General features: G+C 52.2%; 1 protein-coding gene across 2 annotated transcripts in view; it reads left to right on the top strand.

The window, feature by feature from the left end:
* Positions 1 to 17665, top strand: part of PRKD2 (protein kinase D2) — a 35235-nt gene that overhangs the window by 5162 nt on the left and 12408 nt on the right. For both annotated transcript variants that reach the window (XM_086690186.1, XM_086690187.1), the window contains 12 exons: positions 2935 to 3066; positions 6158 to 6312; positions 6409 to 6631; positions 8276 to 8353; positions 8433 to 8586; positions 11497 to 11614; positions 12361 to 12438; positions 13238 to 13496; positions 15070 to 15122; positions 15262 to 15334; positions 15828 to 15934; positions 17155 to 17316. In XM_086690186.1, the coding sequence (XP_086546312.1) occupies positions 2935 to 3066; positions 6158 to 6312; positions 6409 to 6631; positions 8276 to 8353; positions 8433 to 8586; positions 11497 to 11614; positions 12361 to 12438; positions 13238 to 13496; positions 15070 to 15122; positions 15262 to 15334; positions 15828 to 15934; positions 17155 to 17316 (1592 nt within the window). The remainder of the gene's footprint in view (positions 1 to 2934; positions 3067 to 6157; positions 6313 to 6408; positions 6632 to 8275; positions 8354 to 8432; positions 8587 to 11496; positions 11615 to 12360; positions 12439 to 13237; positions 13497 to 15069; positions 15123 to 15261; positions 15335 to 15827; positions 15935 to 17154; positions 17317 to 17665) is intronic.

Raw genomic sequence — 17665 nt, 5'->3', positions numbered from 1 at the left:
GGTACAGAGCCTGCTTGGGATTCTCTCTCTCCCTCTCCCTCCCTCTCTCTCTCTCTCTCTCTCTCTCCCCGCCCCCATGCCCCTTCCCCTCACTTGCTCCCTCTCTCTCTCTCAAAATAAGTTAATAAACTTAAAAAAACATTCTAAAATAAAATGATTTATTCTAACCATTCTAACCTTTCTTGAGCAACTTTCTATGTGGTCTGTTTAAAGAGCACTGTTTAAATTTTTTTTTTTTTTAATTTAAAAAACTTAAGGGGCCCCTGGGTGGCTCAGTCAGTTAAGCGTCCAACTCTTGATCTCAGCTCAGGTCTTAATCTCAGGGTTGTGAGTTCAAGCCGCTACTTAAAAAAAAAGAAAAATTTTTGTTAACTTAAAAAAAAAAATACGGTGTGCTTGACTGACTCAGTCAGTAAAACATGTGACTCTTGATCTCAGGGTTGTGGGTTCGAGCCCCACATTGGGTGTAGAGATTACTTAAAAACAAAATCTTAAATAATAATAATAAAAGAACAATGTTTTCAATGCTTTCCATATATTCATTTAGCCCTTAAGAAAGAATTTATAAACAGGGCACCTGGATGGCTCAGTCGGTTAAGTGTAAAACTCTTGATTTTGGCTTAGGTCATGATCTCACGGTTTTGTGAGTTCGAGCCCCAAGTTGGGCTCTGGGCCGACTCTGCAGAGCCTGCTTGGGATTCTCTCTCTCTCCCTCTCCCTCTCCTCCCCCTCCCAGCTCATGCTCTCTCTCTCTCTCTCTCTGTCTCTCTCAAAAGAAATAAATAAACAAAAAATTATTTAAAAATGAATGTATAAAGAATACTATTATGATACTGGGCATGTTCTTTCCAAGACACCTGCGTGGTTCCTACCTTTGCTTCCTTTGCAGCCCTTCCTCAATCACCTGTTTAACATTGGACCACTTACACCTTCCCTGTCTCCCTTCCCTGCTTAATTTTTCTCCTAAGCCCTTATTGACTTCTGGCCTGCTGTATGTGTGTGTGTATGTGTGTGTGTGTGTGTGTGTGTATGTGTGTGTGTATGTGTGTGTGTGTATGTGTGTGTATGTGTGTATGTGTGTGTGTATGTGTGTGTGTATGTGTGTGTGTGTGTATGTGTGTGTGTATGTGTGTGTGTGTGTGTGTATACATATATATATATATAGAGAGAGAGAGAGTAGTTGTAACTTATTTCTGGGATATAGATATTGTATAAACATATATACATAATTTGCTATATATATATACACACATATATATGTATATATATACACATATATATGTATACATATATATATTTATATACACATACAATATTTATTTATATGTATTTATATATATACATTTATTATATGTATATATATATACATATATACATATACATATATATATATAAATTATATATATATATTTATATATATATATTTATATGTATTTTTTTGCTAGGGAAAACCAGAGCCCGCAACTCATGTTGGTCCTCAATAAATATTTGTCCCGTTATTGAGATAGGAAACAATCGCTTGACAGTTTTTTTTTTTTTAATTATTTGAGTATAGTTGGCACAAGCTGTATACTTTATTAGTTACACAGTTCAGCGAGGAAGTAAGTACAGTGCTAAAAGCATGAACTTTGGAGCTGCACTGGCCTGGGTTCGATTTCCAGTTCCACAGTTTGCAAGCTGTGTGACCTTGGGCAAGTTGTTTCACCTCTCTGTGCTGCCATCTTCTCATCTGGAAAATGGGGACAATGGCAGGATGTATCTCCAGGGCTCTTGAGACAACTGAATTCATTATTTTATTTTATTTTATTTTATTTTATTTTATTTTATTTTATTTTAAGTTTATTTATTTATTTTGATAGAGAGGGAGAGAGTACCAGCAGGAGAGGGCAGAGAGAGAGGGAGAGAGAATCCCAAGCAGGCTCCCCACTGTCAGCACAGAGCCCTAGGCACGACCCGGTGAGATCATGACCTGAGCCAAAGTCAAGAGTCTCAACCGACCGAGCCCCCCAGGTGCCCCTGAATTTGTTAGTATTTTAAAATACTTGGCGCAGTGCCTGGCACAAGGTAACTGCTAGATTGGGTGATTGTTAAATAGGAATATTTATATTTTCTTTATTTTGGGGGTCTGCCCCCGCTTACTAGAGGCTAGGAAGGGAGTTTGTTTTGTTCTATGTGGTGTCCCTAGCACCTAGGACAATACTCAGTAAATGTTTGTTGGATTTCCATTTTAAAGTTTATTTATTTATTTTAATTTATTTTGAAAGAGAGAGAGCAAGGGGGGAAGGGGCAGAGAGAGAGAGGGAGACAGCATCCCAAACAGGCCCGGGGCTCTCAGCCCAGAGTCCCAATGCGGGGCTCTAACTCACGAACTGTGATATCGCGACCTGCCTGGAAATCGAAGAGTCCGAAGCTTAAACAACTGAGCCACCTGGGCGCTCCTGTTGGATTTCCCTTTTAAAGATGAGGACATTGAGATACATAGGTATTTGTTTTTTCTCTTGAGGCTCGAGCTCTATCCTAGACCAAGTAGATCGCAGACTCTGAGGATGAGACTTAGGCATCTGTACTTTAAAATTTGATTTAAAAATGTTTAACTGTGAAATATTCGTAACATAAATTTACTGTGTTAACCATTTGTGCGTCTCCTGTTCAGTAGTGTTAGTTACATTCACGCTTCCCTGCAACAGTCTCCAGGAGTGTTTTCATCTTGCAAAACTGAATCTCTGTATCCCCTCAACGCATCCCCAGTCCCTGGCATAGGTGTGTGCCTCGGTGGTGAAACTGGGATTTGAACCCAGGTAGAGTGTAGTATGCGAGTAAATGAATGAAGGCAGGCAAGATGAAGCCTTGCAGCCGGGAGGACTGTGAGAAACCCAGGACCATACAGCCTCGGCTGCCCGGGCTCAACCTTCCGCCTCCCCCTGCTGCCTGCAGCTTCGGCCACCTTCGAGGACTTCCAGATCCGCCCCCACGCCCTCACCGTTCACTCCTACCGAGCGCCTGCCTTCTGCGATCACTGCGGGGAGATGCTCTTCGGCCTTGTGCGCCAGGGCCTCAAGTGCGATGGTGAGGGGAGAGGGGCTGGAGGCGGGGCCAAGGGGTAGGGGGCGGGCAGGAGGGTGGGGCTGGGGTGGGGTTCAGGTGTAGGAGGCGGGGCTCGGGGGCAGAGGCAAGGGCCGGGAGGCACCGCATGGGGGAGGAACAGGAGGTGGGGTGGGAGGCGGGGCTTGGGCGAGGGGCGGGGTCTGGGGTGGGGCTCAGCTCCGGAGGAGGAGCCTGAGAGGTGGAGCTCCGAGGGAGAGGTAAAAGGGGGAGGAGCGTGGGAGAGGAAAAGGGGAATGTGCGCGCGGGGAAGAAGGCGGAGCCTGCAACTGGGATCGACCAGAGAAACAGCCAGTAGGAGGTGCATATTAAGGGATATTTGGAAGGAATTCCTGTAAGGGAATTGTAAGCCCCTGTCAGGGGGAGTCTGGCTAAGCAACTCTGAAATCCATAGGGCAGCCGGTCAGGAAGGGCAGGCAGAAGCTGAAACTGCTGTTCACTGGCAGAATTTCTTCATCTGAGAAATCTCACTTCTGCTTTTCAAACCTTTCTACGGAGGGAAACGGGCCCACCCAGCCTAACTAGGACACTCTCCCTCACTTCAAGTCATCCGATTGCCGACTTGATTCACATCCACCAAACACCTTTACAAGCAGTCCCTACATTTCGTGTCTGAATTACCGAGGATGCTAACCTAGCCAATTTGACACAGGCACCTGACCATCAGAGTCCAGTCCTTATTGACTTGGCACCTCAGTGGGCCAGGGCTGTCATAACCAAATACCACAGGCCGACTGGCTTAAACAACACGTATTTATAACTCAGAGTTCCAGAGGCGGGGAAGTTTAAGATCAAGCTTCAGACAGGGTTTGGTGCCTGGTGAGGACCTTTTCCTGGCTTGCAGATGGCTGCTATCTTGCCGTGTGCTCACATGGCGTGTGGAGAGACAACAACTTCTGAAAGGTCTTCCTTTTATAAAAGACCCCAATTGCGTCGGATCAGGGCCCCACCTTTATGGCCTCATTTAATGTTAGTTATCTCCTTAAAGGCCCATCTCCAAATACAGTCACATTGCGGGTTAGGGCATCATCCTATGAGATTGGAGGGGCGGACACATGTTCAGTCTACAACAAGCACCCATGCACATGTCTTTAATTTTATCATACTTAAAAAAAATAAATAAATAAAGGAACACACTGTGTGTTCCTTTAGCCCAAATGTCTCAAGGTTAAGCCCGAGTGTCAGGTTCCGCGGGTCCACTCTTCCTATCTTTGATGCTTCTGAGGGAGAGCGTTGAGATCTCACCCCACCTGCAGATGAAGGTCACACACCCGCCTTGACTCTACACACAGCAGCGGAAGACCATCCGTTGTTCGAAGACCGTCTGCCCCGCCATTGTTTGTTCAATGTGAGCCTCTATTAGAGGCATGTTTTCCGATATTCCGTCATCCAAGGATCTCCAGCTTTGCGGCTGTCATGCTCAAATGGAAATCTAGAGTCTGGAACACCAGATGACCTACAGAATGGACCAGAGTTGTTACCATGCAGCCCTAAATAGAATTGTGGCGTTTAAGGACTCTTCGGATAAGAGCCATATCAGGCCTACAGAAAACTGATTCTGTGCGTTCAGAGCTGCTGTCAATATTGCTCTCATGCACACACCGTATCCAATCCTTTTTTTTTTTTTTAAGCTTTTTTATTTATTTTGAGGACACCATATCCAACTCTTGACGTCTTGGCATCTGGAAGGTTTCTTTAACGTTTATTTTTGAGAGAGAGTGCCCACGCGGGCGCTCACACACACAGTCATGTGTGGGGAAGGAGCAGAGACACAGGGAGAGAGAGAATCCCAGTCGACGCGGGGCTCGAGCCCACAAACCACGAGATCAGCTCAGCTACCGGCCTAGAAGGTTCCGGGCCAGGTAAAGAACCAGGAGCAGGTGAGGCGCTCCTGTCAGACTTGACACCTTCCGATGAGGGTTTGATTCTACCTTGATACTCACACACGGAATCACGGATGAAACTCTGAAATTCCAATGAAGGACATGAGTGAATAAAGGTCAACGCTGGAAAGTGTTTCCCTGTACACAACGGCCATTTGCCATCCTGAAGCTTTTCTGGTAGCACCACCTTTGGGAAAGCCCATGACCGCCGGGCTGTCAGAAGACGGGCTTCACGAAGCGTTCCCCGAGAAGCTTCCAAAGGCGGGAGGAACATTCTCCACTCCAGAACAGAGCGCCATCTTGGAATCATTTGGAGTCACTGGAGGTGTACTAGAGTAAGGCTTCGGGAAGCCTCTTAGGAAAACAAGCTGAGTCTGTCCAGGCTTTCATGGACGAGGATTTTTATTTATTTTTATTAAAATTTTTTTTCTTTGAGAGAGAGTTGGTGGGGGGGGTGCAGAGGAAGAGACACAGAATCCGGATCAGGCTCCAGGCTCTGGGCTATCAGCCCAGAGCCCCCCCCCCCCCTCGGGGCTTGAACCCATGAACCTCCAGAACCTCCAGATCACGACCTGAGCCGAAGCCCCGAGCTTAACGGACCTGAGCCCCCCAGGCCCTCCTGCTGTTCAGTCTTCGGCTTCCTTATCCTGTAACTTACATCCAACACAGTGCTTGCTCTGGCAACAAGCATCCGCGAGTTGGAGCGATACGGAGACGAGGAGCATGGTCCCCGCGCGAGGATGACAGGCACATTCGTAAATGTTCCGTATGAAAAAAGGGATGAGGGGATAGAAGGAAGAGAACAAAATATTGGCGTCCGCATAGGTCGGAATAAGGAAGACACAGTCCTTGCTCGTGCACTCTTCGTTTGTGCCGCTGGTCACGTGGTTGTGGCCGCCTTCTTCCACGACCCAATCCACATGCCCTGGGGCCTCAGCGAGCACCTCACCCGCTCCTGGTTCTTTGCCTGGTCCGGAACCTTCTAGGCCCGTAGCAGTTCTACCTGAATTGAGTCCTTGTAACTTTTCATTGGCTTTAATGGCACTACCAGGGGGCCCTCCTGAGAGATCTACTGTATTTCCGATCCACGGAAAAGGAAAGGGGGGGTGGGCAGAGCGTTAGAGCCCAGGCCTGGTGGAAGCGTGTCTCTGATCGTCTGGCGCCCCCCGCAGGCTGCGGACTGAACTACCACAAGCGCTGCGCCTTCAGCATCCCCAACAACTGCAGCGGGGCCCGCAAGCGCCGCCTGTCGTCCACGTCTCTGGCCAGTGGCCATTCCGTGCGCCTCAGCACCTCTGAGTCCCTGCCCTGCATGGCCGATGAGCTGGTGAGGGGCTGGGGAGTGGGCGGGCCGGTGGCGGTGGCCCGGGCGGGTGACAGGGCCCAGGCACTAATGCGTCCCTCCCGTCTTGCTGACCGATAGAGCCGGAGTACCACCGAGCTCCTGCCTCGCCGGCCCCCGTCCTCCTCCTCCTCCTCTTCTGCCTCCTCCTACACGGGACGCCCGATCGAGCTAGACAAGATGCTGCTCTCCAAGGTCAAGGTGCCGCACACATTCCTCATCCACAGCTACACCCGGCCCACCGTCTGCCAGGCTTGCAAGAAGCTCCTCAAAGGCCTCTTTCGCCAGGGCCTGCAGTGCAAAGGTCAGCGGGGCCCCCGCGGGGAGACAGACGGGGTCAGGGGTCAGACGCCCCCCTCCCGCCCCACCTCCCACTCGACACATACATACACTGGCTTAGCAGCTTAGGGGTTCTCTCCCCTGGGCTCCCAGCAGGCCATAAGAATCCCACTATTCTGGGGGTGCCTGGCTGGCTCAGGCGGTAGGGCGCATGACTCTTGACCTCGGGGTTGTGAGTTCGAGGCCCGTGTTGGGTGTGGAGATTACTTAAAAATAAAATCTTAAAAAAAAAAAAATGGGGCAGCTGGGTGGCTCAGCTGGTTAAGCTCCTGACTTCAGCTCGGGTCCTGATCTCACAGCTGGTAAGTTCAAACCCCGAGTCAGGCTCTGTGCTGATAGCTCAGAGCCTGGAAATTTAGCTTTATAAAGCCACTTAGCATGGAATTAAAAAAAAATTTTTTTTAATGTTTATTTATTTTTGAGAGACAGCAAGAGTGGGGGAGGGGCAGAGAGAGAGACACACACGCACAGAATCCGAAGTAGGCTCCAGACTCTGAGCTGTCAACACAGAGCCCGACGTGGGGCTGGAATTCATCAACCATGAGATCATGACTTGAGCTGAAAGTTGGCCGCTTAACTGACTGAGCCACCCAGGTGCCCCGCATGGAATTCTCAAATTGCAGATCTTGAGAATTCTAGAACCATGGAATGTTGGAAGCATAGGCTTCAGGAATTCTGGGCTGTAGGACTCAGCGAAAAGAACCACAGAAACTTTAGGTTCGTAAAGCCTAGAACTACCAAGTTATAGATTCTCAGAATACTGGAACTTTACAACCATCGGATTTGAGAATAATGGAAGCCTAGAAGCATCGCATGGGAAGCATGGGATCCTAGAGTCCTAGAAATCTAGAACACGGAACTTTGAATTCTAGAATCTAGAAAATCAGCAATCTAGATCCATAAAAACTTAGAGCTGTCCAATTCTAGGATTCATTGGAACAAAAAAATTACAAAATCTTAGCTGCACACAGCTAAAGAACAATAAGAACATTAAGGTTTAGAATCTTAGGTGTATGGGATCCTGGAACCTTGGAATCATCAGATTCTGGATTCTTCGCAGTCCAGAACTGTAGAGCCACTGCGTTCTAGAATTTATGTATAGAAAACCCTAAAACCTTGGACATCAAGGAGGCTCGGTAGTCTAGAATCATAGAACTGTAGAATTGTAGATGTGTCAAGTTCTAGAAACTTTCGTGTCAAAATCTGGAGTCTTAGAAATCTAGAATTGAAGGAAGGAAGGAAAGAAAGAAAGGGAGGGAGAGAGGAAGGGAGGGAGGGAGGGAGGGAGGAAGGAAGGAAGGAAGGAAGGAAGGAAGGAAGGAAGGAAGGATCATCCAGCCCAAAATATCCTTAGTGCCAGAGGCTGGGAAACCCTTTCCTGAGTGTTCAAAGTCCAGAATCATGGAATGGTAGACCCTATTACATTCTAGAATTTCAGAAGGAAACCGGCTCAAAGAGGGATAGCCAGAGAAGGTTCGGCTGGGTTTCCTGCCCCAAGCAGCGAGTGGAACATCTTTTGGGTCTGGGGGATAGGAGTCAAGATTCAGCCCTTACAGGTGACCTCTCTTTCCCCTGCCACCTGTCCGCTTGTTCCCTGTCCTCATACCAGACTGCAAGTTTAACTGTCACAAACGCTGCGCCACCCGCGTCCCGAACGACTGTTTGGGGGAGGCACTCATCAACGGAGGTGAGAGGCTGTGGGCTGGGAGGGAAGGGGGTGGGGGCAGGGCCGGGCGGAGGCCCCTCTGATGCCCCTGTGCCCCTAGATGTGCCGATGGACGAGGCCACCGACTACAGCGAGGCTGACAAGAGCTCCCTCATGGATGAATCCGACGACTCCGGGGTCATCCCGGGCTCCCACTCGGAAAATGCCCTCCACGCCAGCGAAGAGGAGGAAGGCGAGGGAGGCGAGGCCCAGAGGTACCCAGCGCACCCTCGGGGGAAGGCCCTTCCTCTCGCTAGAATGGGTTGGCATCACCCTGTAAATCTGCTAGGCACCCACACCTTTATTTTTCAACGTTACCTTTTCTCTCGAATAATGTGTATTGAAGAAAAAGTTTTCACAGACACGTCTTTTCATTCAGGTTGCATTTCCGTTCAAAAGGCAGAATGTCAAACCCTCCCGCCTCCCAGCTGCTTAGCCCCGCTCCCTGAGGATTGCCCCTGGGATCGGCCGCTGGCGGGTCCTTCCAGAAACAGTCTGTGTTGCAAAGGGACAGTGCAAAGAATGAGAACACGGGGGTCTGGAACCAGATTGCTGTGTGGCCCGTAGGCAGGAGACGACCCTCCCTAGGGCCTCAGTTTCCCCACCAGTAAGATGGGGATAAATTAGTACGTACCTTTGGGGACTGTCGTAAGGAGAAAATCAGCGGATACAAACAAAGTGCCTAAAATAGTGCCTGGCACCCAGTAAGGGTTAAAAATGTTGGCTCTTCTTGGGGCGCCGGGGTGGCTTAGTCGGTTTCAGGTCACCATCTCGCTGTTCATGAGTTTGAGCCCCGAAGCCGCACGTCGGGCTCTGTGCTCACAGTGTGGGAACTGGCTTGGGATTCTCTCTCTCTGCCCCTTCCTCTGCTCACATGCTCTCTCTCTCTCTCTCTCTTTCTCTCTCTCTCAAAATAAATAAACTTTAAAGTTAGCTCTTCTCAGAGAGAAAACTATCCATTTTCTTTTAACCACTTTGGCCTCAGATTGACTGGTACGGCCTGCACAAGCCCCTTCCCCTTTTGGTGCCTCAGTCTTCCCATCTGTAAAATGGTGAAGGGGAGAACCATCCCCAGGGACCCGACAGGCAGTGGCTTTCTTCTGTCATGGGAGCTCTAAAAAACAATACTAAGTTGCTCGACTACATTTTTTTAAATTTTAATTAATGAATGTATTTGTTTATTCTGAGAGCGAGATTGTGAGAGAGAGAGAAAAAAAGCGCGAGTGGGGGAGAGGCAGAGAGAGAGGGAGAGAGAGAATTTCAAGCAGGCTCCGCCCGGCCGGTGGCAGAGCCCGATGCGGGGCTCGAACCCACGAACCGTAAGATCGTGACCTGACCCAAAAATCAAGAGGCAGAGGCTTAACCAAGTGAGCCACCGTGTCTCTTTACTTTAAAAAATTTTTTTCAATGTTTATTTTTGAGAGAGAGAGCGAGCGTGAGTGGGGGAGGGGCAGACACACACACACACACACACACACACACACACACACACAATTCAAAGCAGACTCAAGGCTCTGAGCTGTCAAGCGGGGCTTGAACTCACAGACTAGGAGATCATGACCTGAGCCAAAGTCGGATGCTCAACCGACTGAGCCACCCAGGCGCCCCTAGTCTCATCTTTTAAATGTTTTCACTCTTTTGCATATGTTTTAGAATAATATTTATACGCTATTACTAATGCGTTGCATTCATACAGTAATGCGCATATAAATAGGAGTAACCTGTGGATTGAAACCGTCAGCGAGGGAAGCATTTGTTCTTGAACTAAATCCTTCCCATAAGGACCACGAGGATCACCGTCCCCACTTCTAGGCTAGAAGATTGAGCCTCAGTGGCTTTGGCCAATAATGAGTAAGGGAAAGGAGCTGTGACGTCACCCCACAGGGCTGGGGCGGCATAAAGGTGGTGCAGATGGTCAGCCACTTTCACGGTGCGTCGGTAAACATTTAATGAGCACCTACTGGGTTCTGGACTCTCAAGCATTACAGCAGTGAACCAAGCCTGTAAAACTCTCCAGCCTCATAGAGCAGACACTCTAGTTGGGGAGACCGGTAATAAACAGACACATCCATAGCCTCAGGTATCGATAACTGCTATCAAAAGGAAATAAAAATAAAGCAAAGGGAGGGGGCAGAGAATGAAGACGTGTTGCTTTAGTTTGGGTCACTAAAGGAGGCCTCTCTGAGGAGGTGACATTTGAGGAGATCTGAAGGAGGGGAGGAAGGGAGCCATGTGGATGATAGCTGGTGGAAGAGCCTACCAAGCAAAGGGAACAGCAAGTGCAAAGGCCCTGAGGTAGCGTCAAGCATGTTCCAGGAACAGCACAGAGCTTGGTGTGGCTGGAGCAGGGATGGGGTGGGAGACCAGGCCAGAGCGGGGGATTGGTATGCAGGTCACAATGGCTGAAGAGAGTTTCTTACTGGTGCCACCTGACCCTAGCTGCCTGGAAGCTCAAATTCTCTTTCTGCCAGGTCTTTCCTGGGAGTGTTGAGCAACAGAATAACAGGGCGTCAGAGTTGGATCTTGATGGACTTGGGCCGCGTGGGGGTGTCGGGAGAGGCAGCCCGTTTCACAGATGAGGAAACCAAGTCTCAGGCAAAGGGAAGTGCCAGGGCCACCCAAATGCTGATATAGTGCAGGGCTCAAGGGGTTGTTGGTTCTGGAGTCGAGCGTGTCTCTTAATCTCTCTCGGCCTTCGTTTTCCCTGTGTAGTAATAACATGGGCACAGATGAGGGCAAATGAGGCACAGAGAGGTTGAGTCACTTGCCCAGTGTTACACAGCTGGCTCCACAATCACTGGGCTCATTTTGGAGGCTCACTGTGTGCCGAGCACTGTGCTCAACTCCTTAAAAGGGTTTTCACTTCTCACAACAACCCCTTCGGGCGGAGAAACTGAGGCACATAGAGCTTGGGTGATACCCCGGGCAGCCTGACTTCCGAAGCCAGGCTTTTAATGTGGCCCTCTCAAGAGTTCCCTTCCTCGTTAAGGGAAACCTGGAAACCACCGAAGCGTGGCCCCCAACTCCCAACTCCTGCCGGCCCAGAGATGTGCCCCGCCGTCCCAGGTGCTCATGGGTATTTTCCACTGGTAACATCTCGCCTCTTCCTCTCCCCTCCCCCTCAGCTCCTTGGGGTATATCCCTCTAATGAGGGTAGTGCAGTCGGTGCGACACACGACACGGAAATCCAGCACCACCCTGCGCGAGGGTTGGGTGGTTCATTACAGCAACAAGGACACGCTGGTGAGTGGGCGGGGTGGGGCGGAGCTAGAGTTGGGGGAGGAGCAAGATTCGCTTGAGGGGGCGGGGCTGGATGGGTTGTGGTGGGCGGAGCCGAGTTGGAGGCGGGGCTAGACCAGAGGGATGGTTCTGAGGGAGGGAGGAGGGGCCCTGGGAGTCAGGGAAGAGGCGGGGCTAAGGACAAGGTTGGGGGGGCATGGGATCCGGAACCGGGAAGCTGGAGTTAGGGGCGGGGGCGAGAAGGGTTAAGGTTATAGAGGATGGGATGGCGGGGGGGGGGTGCTGGGCCGGGCTAGAAGCATAACTAGAGGTAATTAAGGGGGGGGGGTGATAATAGGGTGGTACCAGGTAGGGCGAAGTTGGAAGGGAGGGAACGGGAGGGCTTATAGAGGGGGGCAGGCAGGAGACAGGGGTGGGGCAGGGTTAGGGGCAGAGGAGCCAGGCTGGAGGCTGACCTAAAGTTAGAGAGGGGTTATGGGGCGGGGCAAAGTGGGGTGGAGCCGAAGCTAAGGAGGGAGAGGAGAGATCAATCTGAGAAGGGGATGAGGTGGGGGTGGGGCTGGAGCTAGAAATGGGCGGGGCCTTGCGGGAGGCGGAGCTAGAGTCAGAGTGCGTCCCCAGAGGCGGAAGGGGTGGGGCCTGAGGGGGCGGGGCTAGGGCTAGGGGCGGGGTTTGGCCCCGGGAAGGGCCGGAGCCCCAGGCGCGCCCAGGGCGCCCCACCTCACCCTCTGGGGCACCTCTCCCAACAGAGGAAGCGGCATTATTGGCGTCTGGACTGCAAGTGCATCACGCTCTTCCAGAACAACACGACCAACAGATACTACAAGGTGGCCCAGCTCCCCCAGACCTCCTCCACTCCTCTCCCAGTTGCCTGCCGGCTTGCTTGTCATCAGCAATGGGCCCCGCTCGGCCCCACCACTTTCCAGTGGGGGACCCCGGGTGGCTTACCTCACTCTCTGCGCCTCACGTCTCGCACCTCAAAGACTAGTCCTCGTCGCAGGGCTGCTGCCTTGAATTCAAAGATAACCGACGAGAAGCAGTTAGCTGGGGGCCTGGCATGTGTTGAGGTCCCCGTTATCATCATTACTTTATAAGAAATTAGTGGATTATTTATTAGTATTGCTCACCACCTCCCGTGGCTGCCTTGGGCTCCAGGCTGTCTCCTCGCTGTGTCCTTGCTTCGGCCCTTGCCCCCACAGTCTTGGTGCTCCCTTGCTCTAAACCCTTCCATGGCTCCCCAGAGCCCTGGGGACAAAACCCAGGTTCCTCCCTGTGGCCCTTGAGGCCCCTTATGGCCTAGCCATAGCCTGATGTCCTTCATTTACTCTCATTTACAACTACTGTGTGCTGTGCACCATGCATGTGATGGGAATCGAATACGTCCCTTGAAAACAAGCCTTTTCCCACCTCAGGGCCTTTGCACATGCTCTTAACACCATCCGCCACTGGCTGGCCTCTTCTTACCTTTCTGATCTCTGCTTCATGTAACTTCTGCCGGGAGGCTTTTCCTGACTCCTCTGCAGTTCAGGCCCTTCCCACTGACCCTGGATTCTGTGTGCTCTTCTAAGTGCGGAGCCCCAGGGTCCACCTGGCCTCCTCACTGGTGCTGGTTGTGTGTCCTGCCAGGAAATTCCACTGTCAGAAATCCTCACCGTGGAGCCCGCCCAGAACTTCAGCCTTGTGCCACCGGGCACCAACCCCCACTGCTTCGAGATTGTCACTGCCAATGTCACCTACTTTGTTGGCGAGACGCCCGGTGGGGCCCCAGGGGGCCCCAGTGGGCAGGGGGCCGAGGCCGCCCGGGGCTGGGAAACGGCCATCCGCCAGGCCTTGATGCCCGTCATCCTCCAGGATGCGCCCAGCACCCCGGGCCACACACCCCACAGTAAGTCCCCACCCTGGGCCCTGAGCGGATGGATCTGGGGGGGCTGGTGTGGGGTCCCAGGGAAGGGAAGAGCGAGGAAGAAGGCAGGGAATGGCACAGTGGAGAATGTGGCTTCTGGACTCAGCTGGCCTGGGTCCAAATCTCCATTAAGCCCGGACCCAGCGTGTGACCTTGGACAGGTCACTTCCCTTGTCTGAATCTTGTCCCAGGTGGTGACAACTCCTCCAGATTGTGCGTTCAGACTATTTAATTCATGAATTTGCTGAGTGTCTTCTCTGTGCCCATCCTGTGCTGGACAGTACTGGGGACATAGCTGTGACCAAAACAGCCCAGGGCCTGCCCTCACCTGCTCAGAGTCCAGTAAGGGAGACAGACTTGTCCCCAGACAGTGACGACCCAGAGTGGGGGGGGGGGCCCGGACAGGGGAGCCAGAGGGCTGTTGGGAGCTCAGAGGGGATGGTTAATCCAGCCTGGGTATCTAGGAGGGCTTCCTGGAGGTGGCAGCATCTGAGTTGAGCCATGGAAGCTGAGGAGGGGTGAAAGAGGGGCAAACAAATGGGAAATATTTCAAGCAGGGGGAAAACATGATCAGAAAGTCCAAGGCCCCTGCCTTCTGGAGCTCAATCCAGAGTGAGTGACAGACACCGATCAGATCATCCTGTGTGAATGACCAGTGTGATGTAGAATGTGCTCCGGGGTAATGTGACATGGCCTCAGGAGGCATTTGAGCTGAGATTGAGTGTCGAGGAGAATTGAACTAAGTCCAGAGGCAGGGACACACATTCCTGGCAAAGGGGACAGAAAATGCAAGGCAGGAGCTAGGAGGGAACCTGCTGTATCCGAGGCCCAGCAAGGAGGCCAGGGTGTCGGGAGCACACATCATGGTGGGGGTTGAAGTCAAAGAAATAAATGATGGCCCGGTTCCTGTTAGGCCATTGAAGTGTCTTGGGCTTGCTCCTGAGGGCCCTGGGGAGCCATGGCGGGGTTTTGAGCAGGGGGAGGGCAGGCTCAGGTTGGTGCTTCAGCAAGCTCCCTCTGGAGGCTGGATAGGAGAGAGCAGAACAGGGGCAGAGAGACCGTGGAGGAGGATGAAGGGCCAGGCCTGGAATGGGGAGGGGATAGATGTTCAAATGGCAGAAGGATCAGAACTTTGGAAATGTCTGGCTCTGATTGGGTGGCCGGGTGGCGAGCTTAGGGGGAAGATGTTGGAATCAGCGTGTGCCTTCCCGCCGAGCCTCAGTTTCCTCCTCTGTAAGGTGGGATCGGCACGCTTCCCTGGGCACTGAGCTCATGGGGTGCAGTGCTCGGCGAAATCATCCGTGACGTCACTTCTTGAGCCCCCCCACCCCAGTATATATCTCGTTTACTTCTCCCCCGGCCCTATGAGGGAGCACCTGATGTTATCCCCATTCTCTAGATGTGGAAACTGAGGTTCATAACGGACAAGTCAGCAGCCTGCAGCTGCCCTGGATTCCCTGGATTCAAATCCGGGTGGAGTTATGGGTGAAGATATTCTTGAGCCCGGGGTCAACCCACCTCCACCTCTCCCCTCTCCCCTCTCCCCTCTCCGTAGGACAAGCTTCTCTGAGCATCTCCGTGTCTAACAGCCAGATCCAAGAGAATGTGGTGAGACCCTGCCCCCACCCCATGGTCCCAAGGATGGCCTCTGCCTCCCACACAGCCTCCCAGCCCTCTTGCCCATCCCAGTCTCTTCGATGCCCTGTCTCCATTGGCACTCCTGACCCTCCCCGTCCCCACCTTACAGGACATCGCCACCGTCTACCAGATTTTCCCTGATGAGGTGCTGGGCTCAGGGCAGTTTGGAGTGGTCTATGGAGGTAAGGATGCTTCCGAGCTCATCCAGAGGGGATCTTGGGGGGGGGGGGGTTCTGGGCTCCAGACCTTCCTATCTGATTGACCACATGCTCACCTCCTGTTCTGGTTGACTTTAGAAGGCTAGATCCTCTTGGCGGGTGGTCACAGACTCTCCTTTTCTTACTGGGAAAAGCCAATGGACTTCTTCCTGTTATTACTAAGGAGAGCAAATTCTGCCCTTCGGCCACAGAGCTAGTTCCGAGATTCTGATTGGTTATAAATCTAATTTACCGCCTCAGAACTCTGTCTTTTACCTTCTTCATTATGCCTTTGTCCCCCAAGGCCCCCCACCCCTCACATCTCTCCTGGGGACCCCACAGAGCCACCTTGATGACCTTCTGTCCACCTTTGTTCAACTATGCCTGTGCCTCTGTGGCAGGGGGCGGGGGAGGGGGGTGCGTCTTGCCAGGACTGGAAAGTCTTGCTCCCCTCACCCCCCACCTCCCCTACCCCCAGGAAAGCACCGGAAGACAGGCCGGGACGTGGCAGTAAAGGTCATCGACAAACTGCGTTTCCCCACCAAGCAGGAAAGCCAGCTGCGGAATGAAGTGGCCATTCTGCAGGTGACCACCGGGCTCCGGGACCCAGCTCTGCCCCCACCTAGGAGGGACCTTCCCTTCCTACTTCCTCCTTTCAGGGGCTAACCCAGGCTGCGGGGGTGGTCAGGGAAGGCTTACTGGAGGAGGGAATATGCGTATGGAGACTGAAGGGATGGGAAGGTGTTCTGAGCAGAAGTCCTCTAGGAATTTGAAGTCCAAGGTTGCTAGATGGTTTATGTGTGGGGAGGTGGTGGGAGGTGAGGCCAGGGAAGAGGGTGGGGCCACACCCTGTGGATTTTCTCCTGAGGGTACTGGGGAACCGTGGAAAGATTTTGAGCAAGGAAGGGGCATGGGTGAGTGTATACTTTGGGAAGTTCCCTCTGGCTGCTGCTGGAGGATGGGACCAGAGTCTGGAGCTCCGGGAGGAGGCTGGGTGGGGACCTCGATGGGAGAAATGAAGTTAGGCCAGGCAGGGCTGGGGGGGGAGAGGGCAAAGGATTAAAAAACATTTTTTTTAATGTTTATTTATTTGTGAGAGACAGAGAGACAGAGACAGACAGAGTGTGAGTGGGGGAAGGGCAGAGAGCGAGGGAGACACAGAATCCGAAGCGGGCTCCGGGCTCCGAGCCGTTTGGCACAGAGCCCAATGCGGGGCTCGAACTCACAAACCATGAGATCATGACCTGAGCCAAAGTCGGATGCTTAACCAACTGAGCCGCCCAGGTGCCCTGAGAGGGCAAAGGATTTAAAAGACAGACCTTCCCTCCCCAACCCTGGACCTTCAACAGAACTTCAAGATTTAGATCCTTCTAGATACCTGGTGGTGTGGGGATGTGCTTCTGTCTGGGCCTGTGGGAAGCCCCTTCCCCCACCCCCCGGAAAGGAGCTGCTCACCCCCCAGGGACATTTTTAAAAAATATTTATTTATTTTGAGAGAGAGAGAGCGAGCAAGGTGGGGGGAGGGGCAGAGAGAGAGAGGAAGAGAGAGAATCCCAAGCAGGCTCCACATGGCTAGCTGGACGTGGGGCACCACGCGGAGCTTGAACCCACGAACCATGAGATCACAACCTGAGCTGAAATCAAACGTCAGACGCTTGACAGACTGAGCCCCCCGGGCGCCCGGGGACATCCTTCTTATTTGTCGTCTTGTCTGGAAGCCATGGAAGCATGGCTTGCCTCTCGGGTCCCAAGTTCGTGGGCCACCGAGACCCTGACGACCACCCTACCCCCCACCCCACCCCCAGAGTCTGCGGCACCCGGGGATCGTGAACCTGGACTGCATGTTTGAGACGCCTGAGAAGGTGTTCGTGGTAATGGAGAAGCTGCATGGGGACATGCTTGAGATGATCCTCTCCAGCGAGAAGGGCCGGCTGCCCGAGCGCCTCACCAAGTTCCTCATCACCCAGGTGCGCCCCCCGCCCCCCTCTGCCCAGCTCCCCACCCGCCCTGTGCTCAGATCCCGCAGACACTCCCCGCGTGGGAGTCGCGATCGCGGATAATAAACAATATACTAATAGAGTAATAATAGCAACAATAGAAAAAAAAAAATAAACCAACTGAGCCACCCAGGTGCCCCAGAATGATAGTTTTATTTTTATTTATTTATTTTTTAAAAATTTTTAAATGTTTTATTTGTTTTTGAGAGAGTGAGAGAGAGAGAAAGAGAGAGAGAGAGATTGTGAGCGGGTGAGGGGCAGAGACAGAAGGAGACACAGAATCCGAAGCAGGTCCCAGGCTCCGAGCTGTCAGCACAGA

The sequence above is a fragment of the Puma concolor genome, chromosome E2 (assembly GCF_028749965.1).
Source record: "Puma concolor isolate L17-30 chromosome E2, mPumCon1.1.hap2, whole genome shotgun sequence".
NCBI lineage: Eukaryota > Metazoa > Chordata > Mammalia > Carnivora > Felidae > Puma > Puma concolor.
Note: the sequence above shows the minus strand (reverse complement) of the source record. Positions and strands in the feature narration are given on the sequence as shown.